Genomic DNA, 15,310 nt, shown 5'->3' on the forward strand with positions numbered 1-15,310 from the left:
AACAACCACGACAAAAAAACCCAAAACCACAAAAACCACACACCACCCCCCACACCACACAACCACAACAACAACAACCCCAACACAACCACCACACAAACAAAAACCAAACCACAACACAAACAACCACACACACACCACACACCAAAACACAACCAAAACACAACACCAAAAACAAAACAAAACACAAAAAAAAAAACACAAAACAAACAAACACCACCCAAACCCACAAACAACAACCAAACAACTAGAATGATGCTTTATGCAAAACCATTTCAGACTAACCCATACTTGAGGTTTTACTAACGAAAATACATTTAAGCTTCCCTTTCCCTCACTACTATAACAATCCACAGGACCACATCAATGTTACCACACTGCGGGCGGGACAATTCCTAACAGCCACGGCGACATTCTACCTTGAACACAAACATTGGTAAGACACTGGGCACTAGGCTGAACTGTTTCATGCCAAAACTCATCCTTCCTCAAGCCAAATAGCATATTGGGCTTTTTAAAAAGACAGATACTTTTCTCAGTTCTTTCTCTTTCGTTGAACACTGCGCCACAACAGCAGTTACTGACTTGGAAACTTAAACTTCACTTTGCACACAAATTTTTTAAAAGTTCGAAATACAAAGGAAGCCATTCTCTGTCGAAGCTCTTGGCTCAAATTGCCACTAACGCGGTCTCTACTGAGGATACTGCTTTTCTTTAAAGCTCAAAAGTTTACAGACGGACGGACGGACGGGTGGACGGACGAAAAGCGATCACAAAAGCTCACCATGTCACTTTGTGAAAGGTGAGCTAAAATATAAACCCTGTTTAAGTTTTAAGAATCAATATCATTTTATACTCTATCACAGATAATTTTGAGGGATATACTATTCACCGGTCTCCTATCGATAATTCCCCGGAGTCTCTCCTGGTCTCTACAGACCAGCAAATAGTATGTTTATTGTCTGGTTCCTCCTGGTTTTGGTGTTGATATTTTTTAATTTCATAACAAATAAATTAGATTTTAGACTGGAGAAAAGTATATCCCTAATTTAAAGAAAACATAATAAATACAAGAGAATAATGAACTACTGTCTCATTCTAACATGTACATGTATGTTACATATCACTATCTTCTATAAATAATCGGCTTTTCTTTGATTTCTTCTTCTTCATTCTGTTATGAAGTTTATCTCTTAATGACATAGCTTCATCACTGGACGAATATCCTCCAAAATCTTTAGAGAATCGTTTTCTCTGAAAAGAAAGAGTTTTCATAAAAAAATTATAGCTAAAGATTGTACCATTAAATGTTTCTATAACACCATAATTATTACAGCTATCCACACAGCAAACTTAAAAGTTGCCCGTTACTTCACTTCAGTGTTGTTATATTTTTGCGGTCCTTCGAGATCATTGATGCCAGCACTATTAAGTGTTGAGAATTGAGTACCGCTCAAGCCTGTGCTAGGGGGTGTGAGGGATGTTGCACTTGTTCATTATCCCTCATGTTCAGACTCAATCAAACCGAGTCTGCAATTCTCTTGTAATTTTGTTGTGATAATTGCTTCCGAGGGATCACTTTGTTTCCAGATTTGGTAAAGGCACAAAGATGGTAGGTGCCTCAACTTAAAATAGATGGTAACAAGTATTACATGTAGGATCCTACATCATATTGTTAGAACCTACATTATATAAAGCAGAATTTAAAAAATGAACAATTTCAAAATAAACAATAGATTATATGAAATTGGTTTCAAAAAGAGTATTGAATTATCATTAATATATTGTCAGAACCTCAGTATGTATATAATTCAAAAGTTTTGACTTAGATCTTTTTATTACAACATAAAAATTACGATAATAAAATATACCACAGTTTTATCTGTCTGCTCATCATGTACATTAGCTAAATGTGGCATACAGTTTTGTTTGCTATATAAAGTTGTCGGTAAAAAACTTATTCTTTGTTACAAGAAACCTTTGATACAGCATACACAAGAAGTCATTGGTATACCAAATTTCCCTGTACTTTAATATCTCTGTATTGGAACTGTGTCATATCTATTTTATATTTCATCTTATTTTTTTAAACATAATTTTCCTTTGAGTTTGTTAGAATTGACAACACAAGTTCTAACTTATTCTTTTAGTTTACAGACTAATTAATATTTGTGGCTGTTAAGTGTTTCAATATAATTTAAAACTTTAACTTTGGCAAAAAAGCATTATAGAATGATTAATCTTACATCTTCACTTATCTAACTGCAAAATGTATTGCCAACATTTTTACATGCATCATTTAAAATAACAAAGATAAAATTTTCAAATAGAATAAGATGGAATAACTTAAATTTAACAAAACAAAATTGATAAATATACAATGCAGCCTCTGCTAAGCTGACATCTGTAAATACAACAATGACCTGTTCTCAACAACAGAATCAATTCTTTCTAAAATAAGATTTTAAAATAAAATTATGCTTTCAATAGCAACACTTAGCAAAAACTAAAAACTTTGTCTCTCTCAGAGTATTGCTTAACAGAGGCTGTATATGGAACAGAATTAGTGCATTTATTCCATCTTGCTTTATGGTATTGGGACTTACATTATGCTTGCTTCTATACGTCTTTATGACAATGAAAACCTGCGTTTTGCTGGATTCAATCATGCCTTATGATTACTGAATGCACTTTCATGTAATTGCAACCTTATTAGTTCCCTACTTAACCATCAAACTCACATATTTTAATATGCTATATGTTTAATTGCATCTTTTATTAAGGACAACGTATTATGTTTGGTGTTTAAGATAATATTCTTTGCTTGTTCTTGATATAACATGGTAAGTTTCTATCAGTACCTTTAATTTGCTATAAATCTGCCACTTATATTGTCGACATTATGTCACAATAACTTATTAATTTTGAACAATAATTGGCGAATTTGATGTGTCTTAGCATTCATATGCTTCAATATATTCACTGATTACAAATATAATGCAATACATGATCACTGCGCATCGACAACGAAGATGACAACGATAGCGATATTATAGTCGCATGTGACAGTACGCACTAAGCAGTTAGCAGTAAGCATAATGCGAGTTGCAATAATTTGTGTTCATATTATGACAGCAGGTGTCGCTTTGTCTGTACATCCCGTTATTTTCTGGATGATCCCGTATTTTGGCACGTGGAGTAAAACAAAGTTACGTCCCCTTTATACAGGGGCGTATACAGAACAGTGTTAGTTGGAGCCTGACATGAAAAGGAAAAATTTACTGAAAAACAAGAGAACATGATGCGACAGACGAAAAGTGCGTGTTTTTGCATGTGGAAAAAAAATGTTATAGATTTCTCTTATAACTCATCCTACAAGTGGCAACTCACCTCTTATACAATTGTTTAAACTTCTTTTTGAGCGTGTGTGATAGTCGTATGAGCAATAGTGAAATTGAATTTTAAGATTTACTATGCTCAAACTTACGGTGGGACAAAGGTGACATGTGTGTGTTTTTATTTATCTCGTGCGCACGAGATACTGTGTCGTGGCAACGGGTTAAGTCGTGGGAACGAGATACTATGTTGTGGCCACGAGTTACTTAGTCATGGCCACGAGATAATTAAGTCGTGGTAACGAGATGACTAAGTCGTGGCCACGAGTTACTAAGTCGTGGCCACGAGATAAATAAGTCGTTGGAACAAGTTACTATGTCGTGGCCACGAGAAAGTTTAGTCGTGGCCACGAGAAAGTTAAGTCGTGCGAACGAGTTAATATAACCAATCAAATTACACTATTTATATGAATTTTCCTAACAAGGAAAGCGAACTTCTTTCCTACTTCTCCTGTCCGTAAAAGTGCCATTTATACAAGTTATTGATTGGTCAAAGATTTAGCGTCATTGTGACCCTGATTACTGACCAAATTGCCTAAAAATTATTAGGTGTCATCTACTGATCTTTTTAGGTTATAAAAACTACGGCTTATTCTTTCTAAATCATTCATCAGACAAGGATTTTACATGAAGTGTCATGTTTATCTGACCCGTGACCTCATACATCCTTATAGGATATCTACTGTCCATGGGCAATGTCCCTACCCAATAAAATAAACCAGGACTAAGTCCCTCTCAAGTTATGGTATAAACAATGATAACAGGCCGTTGTACGTACAAAATGACCAATTCTATCATAGAATTGTCCCAACAAAGGGCTATAACTTAATGTCTGATTTATGGGCCTTCTGATCCTAAAGACCTGTATCAAGTTCAAAGTGAACACTTCAGTATTTTCAAAGATTAATGTTGCACGGAAATCTTTAAACAGAAATTTTCTAAGTTTAGAAAATCATGGTGTAATCTGATTTAATTATCTCGTCTGCACGACATAGTTATCTAGTTCCCACGACTTAAACGACTTAGTAAATGGTGGCCACGACTTAATTAGTACAGCACAAACTTGATTTTTTTTTCTGTAAAATAAAATAAATATAATTTGGCTTCACACAAATATTATGCTTTGAATCCTTTACACTGTAAGTGGGCAGTATGAATATACATGTATAGTGTTATTACAAAAAATATATGGAAGTTTCTTTTAAAGACAGACACAACTTTTCTTGACCCGTAATAAGGAAAGCAGATTCCTTTACATTATGTGTATGTGTTTTTATTTAAATAAAACATATTTAGTAAGAATTTTATATATTTCAATAATTTTCTGTGATAAAAATATGTTACTGAAAGATGTGCATAGTATATCATTAAGCACAAATGTATGTGAATGTGGTGGTGTGTGCGGGATGTCTGATCTATAATCAGACACACATATGCCCAACATTTGAGCCGCGTCACGACAAAACCAACATAATGGGTTTGCGACCAGCATGGATCCAGAGCAGCCTGCGCGTCCGCACAGTCTGATCAGGATCCACGCTGTTCGCTTTCCAACTCTTTTACAAGTAGAAAAACCGATAGCGAACAGCATGGATCCTGATCAGACTGTGCGGATGCGCAGGCTGGTCTGGATCCATGCTGGTCGCAAACCCATTATGTTGGTTTTGTCGTGACGCGGCTCATTTGTGATTGACTATGCACATGTTTTAAGTTAAACAACTTTCTTCTTTCCTCATTATACATGTATATCTTAATGTGTTACATACCTATTCGCCACTATTAGTGATTCTGAGACATTTATTAAGTTAAAAGGCCTTTCATTAGATAAAGACCTTCGCGCAGTACCTATAGGCAGGTGCTTAACAACTGGATGAAAGCATAATATGTTTTGGTAAGGGATTACACTAAGAAGACTATAGCATGAAACTGACACGTATATAGTCCATCCCAGCTCATGATCGTATATTTGGGGGTAGGTGCAGCCCTTAAGCCAGGGCCTGAATCCGCCACTGTACGTGTAACTGTCCCATTGAATAACTGTTTACGAACATATTTTTTCTATTAGACTGTAAACATATATAAAATTATATTACATAATCCTTTACTACTTGTATTTATATTCTTTCAACTGCAATTTATGTATTAAGCGCTTAGTACGTATTTATATATACATGTACTCAGCATCTATACAGAAAATGCCGATGATAGGCGAATCGTGGAAAAATTCCGTTGATATCGATAACAGAGTTCTCGCCCCTTAACAGTTCACAAATCGCTACACATAGTTTAAATTGTTTATCATAATGTAAGATGATCAAACATGATCCACAAAGCCTCAGACACCGAGCTTTATTAAGCAATAATGGATATAAGCGAAAGCTAATAGTAATCACGCCATGCGAGCTATAAATCAAATAAGTCAGATTTTAACAAAATCTATCAGGGAACAAAAAAAAGTCAATTTTAAAATGACTTCTACATAAAAGTAATACAAAAAAACTAAACCGTAAATGGTTTGTATAGAGCATGAAGAAAGGTAGCTTATACATAAAGGTATATGACGTTAACATTTTAGTATTTTAAATGGCTTGTTCCAGTTTAATAGTCATCACTCAATGAAAGAATTGGTCACTACGAAATGTTTGAATGAAATAATGAAAAATGGAACCCAGCATAATGCAAAGTTTAAATATCATAAAGCAAGATGTAATCAAGCATAATGCAAGTTCTAATGTCATGTAGCAAGATAGAATTAAGCATAATGCAAGTCCCAATGTCATCAAGCAAGATGGAATCAAGCATAATGCAAGTTCCAATGTCATCAAGCAAGATGGAATTAAGCATAATGCAAGTTCCAATGTCATCAAGCAAGATAGAATAAATGCATTAATTCTGTTCCATACTGTACTGTAGAATAAGCAGCTTGATGTAAGTGATGGTAATCCAAAAATATTGCAAACTTTTGTGCTCTAGTGAACTGTGTTAACTCAATGTGACATTGAAAAACTATCGGTTATTCCATGGCTGAATATTGTTACTTTTAAGATTTTTTTTCTTGACTTTTTTTTTATGTTACACCAATACTTTAAAGGTCATATAGCAAGTTTCAAGCTTTACTGGTGGAGGAAGACCTTGGGTATCTATCCTTGCATTATTTCTATAAAAGTAGACCCATTACAATGTTCCATAGAAAAATCTTCATGAAAATTTTATCTTTCTATTTGACTAAAATCTATCTAAAAGCTAAATTACAAGTTTTATTAGTAAAATATAAGAGCATGATATAAAATTACAGTGTGAAACACAATATTGATTAGAAAGCAAAAGTTTTTGTTTTTGACATTGGCCCGACTGTTATGTATCATGGTAAATAAGTTAACACAACAAATATTTTGACATTCTAAAAATAAATTATATTAGGTACAGCAAATGTTAATGTTAATGTTAACAAAAATGAACTATCCATATCTTACCTTAATCAAACTAAAGTAATAAATGGAAGTTTAAATATATTATTAGATAATTTATATCATAGCAAAGTTATGTATACATTTATACACATTAAAAAGTCTGTTCTAGAGAAAGTAATTGAAATTGAAATGAACATCAAACTTAGAATCATATGCGAGTCACAATGAATTTTTTTGTAAAACCTTTATTATCGAATCATTATTATATCAATTCAACATGTGGCAAATACATATCAAAGTGCAATAATGTATTACAGTATAATATTAGAGTATCTTAATATACTGTAAATTTTAAGCTGTGAACTACATGTAGTGACCTTAAAGTTAACATAAACTACTATTTTCCTGAACACTTCAGTTGTTACAGACATCTTTGAGTTTATCTGCCTTGATTTTCTTACTGAAAACACAGGAGATTTAAAAATTAAACAACAAATTTATAAAAAATTTATCTACCGTGATTTTTCTTTCCTGTATTTCTTCCTCACTATCACTAACCCTGCCCTGGTGTGGTGTCCAGGCTCGTCTTGAACTAGAAGTTTCCAGTTTCTCCGCTTCAATATTCCACTGATCGTCCATGTTCTGTGTCCCATTTCTTTCAAGAAGCTCAAACTGGTTAGCAATCTCTGGAGATCGTGCATTAAGTGGGGCGGTTTTTGGACGGATGTCTCTATCACCTCCAGGTTTTACTATTGCGTCTTCCAAATGAAATGATACTCTTGATTTTGTTGAACCATTTGTCTTCTGTGGCTGATTCACATCATTTATTACAACATTATCACTTTTAGGATCATTAACATTATCAGTGTCTCTACTTTGTTCTCCCTCTCTTTCTTTACTTTTCTCTCTTTTAGCTTTCTTTTCTTCTTTCCTTTTACGTCTCTCTTCCTTTCTTTTAGCTTTTTCAAGCTTCTTTATTTCTTTTTCAGTAAGAGTATCTGTAGCACTTTCAACACCTTGATTTACTTCAGCAGTTACTTTTCCAGTAGTGGCTTCTAATGACTCAGTTTTAGTCTTACTTTCTTTCTTTTCCTCAATGTTTACATTTGGCACATTATCAGTATCACCGACAAGTTTGTTTTCACTAGTTTCCATGGTAACAGTTTCTGTATCTTTACTTACATTGTCACCTTTACTATCAGTACTAGCTACCAGATTTGCTGGCATCTTTGCTGGTAAAACAAACAACCCTGACCCAGACCGTAACTGAAAAAAGATAAATAATAATGAAAGTGTTTTTTAATTTTAGAAAAATCATCCAAAATCTAAATTGCTTGCCGCTCATATGACATATAAACATACCATGTGCTACCTGAAACTAAACACAAAATGTACATTTATAATTTGTATAAGGGATATCAAGAAATAGAGAATTTATTTCTCATCTGAAAAAAAAATAGATAAAAGATCAAGAAGGTTTCTTTAATATTTTCTTAACATTTTAAACAAAGATATCATTCTTTGGCATTCTTCTTTTTGTCTATCTTTTTCTCATATGATAAGATATTAAATCTTATTGTTAAATGTCATACATGTATATATCATATTTGTGTTAAACAAGTGTTCTTTATTATATCTAATATTTCTGACTCTTTGAAAGACCAATTGCGCTAAGCATGTCTATCACTGACCTTATTCATTTGTTGAAAATATTTCATTTGGCTCAAAACAATATTCAAAATTGATTAGTAAAACTATAGGAAATAAAAGTAACAGAGAAATTATTATGAGGGTTGGTAAGGCTTCTGTAAATTTGTACATTTAACAAAGATTTCATGCATTTCCCCATCATGAAAATGAAAGCAATTAACATACAGGAACAGAAAAGGTAGTTACAGGAACTAAAATCAAAGTATAGTACTTGATATTAAAATAAGATGTGTCATTAAAACATATCATAAGTAACAAAAAAGTATTTAACAACTTAGCTAGGAAGATATTATTGTCAGGAAGGGGTGTAAAGTTGTTCTTAACTAGGTATCATGCACTAAACTAGAATGTAACTACACAAATTTACAACATATTCACATACTCCCTTCTTCTTTGTAAATAATCCAATGCTTCTCATCTAATATGAAGAACAATACAACATTGATAATATGTCCATGTATATATATTAAAATATAATAAAATCTATATAATGATGACTAATCTGTAAACATTCTTAGCAAATAAATGAAGGCATAACCCTTAATCTGCTGAACTTCTATAATGAAATGTCCTTTTTTCAAATGTTGTATGTCAGTTGTTAATTAAAGGGATTTCAATATCAAAATACAAATATTGAACTACATGTACCAATAGTATAAATAGTATAGAGCCTGTAAAGACTGCACAAATTGTTGCCTTAGTGCAATAACGAGTTAAGTCCTTCTCAATTTGATAGACGTTAAGCAGTTATTGCACTAAGATGACAAAATGAGCATGATAGCCTGACTCTACCCTGGTGGTAAATGCTCATCATTTTTGATACCAGCCTGCATTTCAGTTCACCTGTTTAATTTGTGTCATAGATTTGCCCAGCTTTGAATCTTGAGAATTTCCATTAAAATTTAAGGAATTTCAATAACGAAATACAACTAGTAGTAACAAGAGCTGTCGGTAGGACAGCAACGCTCGACTATTCTTAGTGCTTGATAGTAAAAGAAAATGCTTTATACAGTTACCTCCTCCTGTTTACAGGTTAGGGTCATGATGGTGAACAAGTGTGCAAAGTTTCAAAGCCATATGTCAATGGACTTTGAAAATATTTGAACTATTACAAAAACTTTAACGTAAATTCTAAGTCAAAAAAGGGGCATAATTCTGTCAAAATGCTTGATAGAGTTACCTCCTCCTGTCTACAGGTTGGGGTCATGATGGTGAACAAGTGTGCAAAGTTTCAAAGCCATATGTCAATGGACTTTGAAAATATTTGAACTATTACAAAAACTTTAACGTAAATTCTAAGTCAAAAAAGGGGCATAATTCTGTCAAAATGCTTGATAGAGTTACCTCCTCCTGTCTACAGGTTGGGGTCATGATGGTGAACAAGTGTGCAAAGTTTCAAAGCCATATGTCAATGGACTTTGAAAATATTTGAACTATTACAAAAACTTTAACGTAAATTCTAAGTTGAAAAAGGGGAATAATTTTGTCAAAATGCTTGATAGAGTTACCTCCTCCTGTCTACAGGTTGGGGTCATGATGGTGAACAAGTGTGCAAAGTTTCAAAGCCATATGTCAATGGACTTTGAAATATTTGAACTATTACAAAAACTTTAACATAAGTGGTTACGCCGACGCTCGGGTGACTACAATAGCTCTACTTATTCTTATCGAATAGTCGAGCTAAAAAGCCAGGAAAGACTGTATATGGATGGATAATAAAACAAGAGCTGTCGGTAGGACAGCAACGCTCGACTATTCTTAGTGCTTGATAGTAAAACAAGAGCTGTCAGTAGGACAGCAACGCTCGACTATTCTTAGTGCTTGATAGTAAAAAAAATGCTTGATACAGTTACCTCCTCCTGTTAACAGGTTGGGGTCATGATGGTGAACAAGTGTGCAAAGTTTCAAAGCCATATGTCAATGGACTTTGAAAATATTTGAACTATTACAAAAACTTTAACATAAATTCTATGTCGAAAAAGGGGCATAATTCTGTCAAAATGCTTGATAGAGTTACCTCCTCCTGTTTACAGGTTGTGGTCATGATGTTGAACAAGTGTGCAAAGTTTCAAAGCCATATGTCAATGGACTTTGAAAATATTTGAACTATTACAAAAACTTTAACGTAAATTCTAAGTCGAAAAAGGGGCATAATTCTGTCAAAATGCTTGATAGAGTTACCTCCTCCTGTTTACAGGTTGGGGTCATGATGTTGAACAAGTGTGCAAAGTTTCAAAGCCATAATTATGTCAATGGACTTTGAAAATATTTGAACTATTACAAAAACTTTAACGTAAATTCTAAGTCGAAAAAGGGGCATAATTCTGTCAAAATGCTTGATAGAGTTACCTCCTCCTGTTTACAGGTTGGGGTCATGATGTTGAACAAGTGTGCAAAGTTTCAAAGCCATATGTCAATGGACTTTGAAAATATTTGAACTATTACAAAAACTTTAACGTAAATTCTAAGTCGAACAGGAGCTGTCGGTAGGACAGCAACGCTCGACTATTCTTAGTGCTTGATAGTAAGAAAAAATGCTTGATACAATTACCTCCTCCTGTTTACAGGTTGGGGTAATGATGGTGAACAAGTGTGCAAAGTTTCAAAGCCATATGTCAATGGACTTTGAAAATATTTGAACTATTACAAAAACTCTAACGTAAATTCTAAGTCGAAAAAGGAGCATAATTCTGTCAAAATGCTTGATACAGTTACCTCCTCCTGTTTACAGGTTGGGGTCATGATGGTGAACAAGTGTTCAAAGTTTCAAAGCCATATGTCAATGGACTTTGAAAATATTTGAACTGTTACAAAAACTTTAACGTAAATTCTAAGTCGAAAAAGGGGCATAATTCTGTCAAAATGCTTGATACAGTTACCTCCTCCTGTCTACAGGTTGGGGTCATGATGGTGAACAAGTGTGCAAAGTTTCAAAGCCATACGTCAATGGACTTTGAAAATATTTGAACTATTACAAAAACTTTAACGTAAATTCTAAGTCGAAAAAGGGGCATAATTCTGTCAAAATGCTTGATACAGTTACCTCCTCCTGTCTACAGGTTGGGGTCATGATGGTGAACAAGTGTGCCAAGTTTCAAAGCCATATGTCAATGGACTTTGAAAATATTTGAACTATTACAAAAACTTTAACATAAGTGGTTACGCCGACGCGGACACCAACGCCGACGCCGACGCTCGGGTGACTACAATAGCTCTACTTATTCTTATCGAATAGTCGAGCTAAAAAGGGGCATAATTCTGTCAAAATGCTTGATAGAGTTACCTCCTCCTGTCTACAGGTTGGGGTCATGATGGTGAACAAGTGTGCAAAGTTTCAAAGCCATATGTCAATGGACTTTGAAAATATTTGAACTATTACAAAAACTTTAACATAAGTGGTTACGCCGACGCCGACGCTCGGGTGACTGCAATAGCTCTACTTATTCTTATCGAATAGTCGAGCTAAAAAATGCTTGATACAGTTACCTCCTCCTGTTTACAGGTTGGGGTCATGATGGTGAACAAGTGTGCAAAGTTTCAAAGCCATATGTCAATGGACTTTGAAAATATTTGAACTATTACAAAAACTTTAACGTAAATTCTAAGTCGAAAAAGGGGCATAATTCTGTCAAAATGCTTGATAGAGTTACCTCCTCCTGTTTACAGGTTGGGGTCATGATGGTGAACAAGTGTGCAAAGTTTCAAAGCCATATGTCAATGGACTTTGAAAATATTTGAACTATTACAAAAACTTTAACGTAAATTCTAAGTCGAAAAAGGGGCATAATTCTGTCAAAATGCTTGATAGAGTTACCTCCTATTGTCTACAGGTTGGGGTCATGATGGTGAACAAGTGTGCAAAGTTTCAAAGCCATATGTCAATGGACTTTGAAAATATTTGAACTATTACAAAAACTTTAACGTAAATTCTAAGTCGAAAAAGGGGCATAATTCTGTCAAAATGCTTGATAGAGTTACCTCCTCCTGTCTACAGGTTGGGGTCATAATGGTGAACAAGTGTGCAAAGTTTCAAAGCCATATGTCTATGGACTTTGAAAATATTTGAACTATTACAAAAACTTTAACATAAGTGGTTACGCCGACGCGGACGCGGACGCCGACGCTCGGGTGACTGCAATAGCTCTACTTATTCTTATCGAATAGTCGAGCTAAAAATAAGAAAATTCAGGGAACTAGTAACTTTAACTGTTAACATTGAAAGTAGGTGATATGCTAATTTTTTCATTTCAAATATAATTTTTTTTAATTTGCAACTGGTTGTTAAGTGGTTATTGACAAGATAATAAGGGACACTGTGTACTAAATCTCCTCACTATGCAACTAGCAAAGGTAATATGTTTATGAAACTAAGGTAAATCATGAAATTACAACAAATGTTCTATGTTGCAGATATATAAAGCTTACAAAAATAATAAAAATATGTAAAAAAATCTACTCTAAATAGTACTACAAGACAACTACTGGAAAATATTATATAACTAATGAAATGTGTTACCTCCTTCCATTTATATGAAAAAAATATTAAAATAATATTTTTTGCATCATATTTTCTTAAATTATATTACAGTAAAAATAAAAAATTATGTACTGTTTGTCGGCAACTCTCAATTGTAGATATTCATTTACATGAAGGAAAAAAAATTAACAAAAGTAAATAGTTACCGGTTGGAGAGTAGTAATGTTTACAATGTGCAAATTATTTTATTTGTTCACTTGAAAATATTTTTCTTTTTAAAACACTTCATTGTTTTTATTTATTTATTTTTGTGAAGGTAAGCATATACCAGAAGGCATGCTGCTTTAACAATACAATTATGAATGAATTGATAAAACGTAGTTTTATTAAATCGTTTTGATAAAACAATTTTATGATGACATATTGATTAACTTAATGTTCCAGAACAAAAAATCTTTTAAACAAAAACAAACACACACAATAAAACAGCTAAGAATAAAACTATTTACCATTGGCCTCATATATTGTTGTGGGATCTCCGTGTTGGCAACCATGTCTTTTACAGCTAACACATCACTAACTACCGGCCATGTTTGTTGCATGAAAGACTCTGTCATAGATTCACCCCTCTTCCATAAAAATGATTGGCCATCACTGGAATAGATCATAGTTTGCTACATGTATCTTACAGTTTTATTCATTAGGAATGAATCTTAAAGGTACATTGAGGCCAAGAAATCAGTAACAATAATCAATAACTAAGTTATAAGGACGAGCATATACAGGGCAAAAGATTTACTATTTAAAACCGGAAGGTTATATATTATCTCTCATGTAAAGACTCTATCAAACAGAGTCTGCAAAAAACCACTTTACTGGAATTCTCTAGGAACATGAAAATAACTTGATTGTACAAGATCTGAAAACTTTTTAACAATATTTTGTGAGATAAAGATTAAAACATTTTAAGATACAGGGTATATACATAGGATATAAAGTATCATACTCTGCTACAACAAAGTTCATGGGGTCCGGCATGTGGTCACCAATCACCTCATCTTCTATAAGTCTAGTCAGCTCATCTACACGTTTCTCCAGGTTCTTTACTGTCATCTCTAGATTCTCGTGCTCGCTTGCCTTTGCTCGACGTAGATAATTTGTCATCATCTCCTTCTCAAACAATTGTAAATATTCCAGATGTCTTCGACCAAGTTTTTGTCCTGAAAATATTACATTATTCATCATGTCTTTGTACAAAACTGCAGAATAATTCATCAATTATGGGCAATTATCAGATTTAACAACCAATTTTCTTGAAATTAACTGCAACCTGATAATCTAACTTAGTAAATTAAAAACATTGCAATAATTAAATCACTTCAATACATTCTTCGTGTTACTGCATCATTATTTGTCAAGTATAAGTAAAGGCCATGTAAATTTGCATGCTGTTGTTGATTTTTTTTATCATTAAATTTACACAATATACTGTAACAATAAATGAAAGGCTACAATAATTGCAATGTTAAACTTTATTCTATCCATACTCATTAACAACCAATCACTACATTCAAATAAGTTCCACAAGACTGACCAATATATATTTCCTATATAATGCACTTTGTAAAATCCAATACATGTATTACTTGTACCTATATTGGACAGTTGAGTGTCACTGACCCTTTCCATACACAGCAATGAATGGCAAGAAAATTAAAGTTGACGACCATAACCAATTGGCCGCAAGGACTCAAAGTATTGAATATCCAAAGTACACTTACTGGTAATGTATCTTTTGCAGCAGCATTTTCTGAACAACCACCTTATTGCATGGAAGAAGATTGGAATGATACTAAAAGGTGCAACAAGAAACGGTTTTTTGTCATACTCCATCACCAGGAAATACATATGATACTTCCAGATCTCTTTCGAATTCTTCTCTATCTGCTGGAACACATTGCTGTCAAACAAACACAAAATTTACATATCTACATTTGAATTGTACATACCATACCAACATTATCCCTAAAGTGCTCCAGCCTCTTAAAGTTTATGAGTAGTCCATTTACATAAGACAATTAAAAGTGACTAACATCTCTATAATCTTTTTTTCTACTCATCATGCATTCAATTTTTTCCTTTTTAGCAGTCATTTGATGACAACAACAGTTGATATGACTGTATATTCAGTATAATACTGTTTTTGTTCTTTAATAATTATAAAAACAATGTTTAGACAACAAACTTTTAATATTGTGGATGTCTATTACACAAGACATAATTGCTGCGGCACCAATTGGGTATTGAAAAATAAAAAG

General features: G+C 33.4%; 1 protein-coding gene across 4 annotated transcripts in view; it reads right to left on the reverse strand.

Annotated features, from left to right (window-relative positions):
* Positions 1-741: 741 nt before the first annotated feature.
* Positions 742-15,310, reverse strand: part of LOC132732667 (transient receptor potential cation channel subfamily M member-like 2) — a 45,229-nt gene continuing 30,660 nt past the window's right edge. For 3 of the 4 annotated variants that reach the window (XM_060719141.1, XM_060719139.1, XM_060719140.1), the window contains exons 24-29: positions 14,774-14,952; positions 13,999-14,212; positions 13,502-13,646; positions 8,898-8,933; positions 7,322-8,071; positions 742-1,254 (exon numbers count right to left, since the gene is read on the reverse strand). In XM_060719141.1, coding sequence (XP_060575124.1) covers positions 1,117-1,254; positions 7,322-8,071; positions 8,898-8,933; positions 13,502-13,646; positions 13,999-14,212; positions 14,774-14,952 — 1,462 coding nt within the window. In that variant the 3' untranslated portion in view covers positions 742-1,116. The remainder of the gene's footprint in view (positions 1,255-7,321; positions 8,072-8,897; positions 8,934-13,501; positions 13,647-13,998; positions 14,213-14,773; positions 14,953-15,310) is intronic. The other variant, XM_060719142.1, reaches the window with a different exon arrangement.

This window comes from Ruditapes philippinarum, unplaced genomic scaffold (genome assembly GCF_026571515.1).
Source record: "Ruditapes philippinarum isolate M1 unplaced genomic scaffold, ASM2657151v2 ctg2053_1_1_1_1, whole genome shotgun sequence".
Taxonomy (NCBI): Eukaryota; Metazoa; Mollusca; class Bivalvia; order Venerida; family Veneridae; genus Ruditapes; species Ruditapes philippinarum.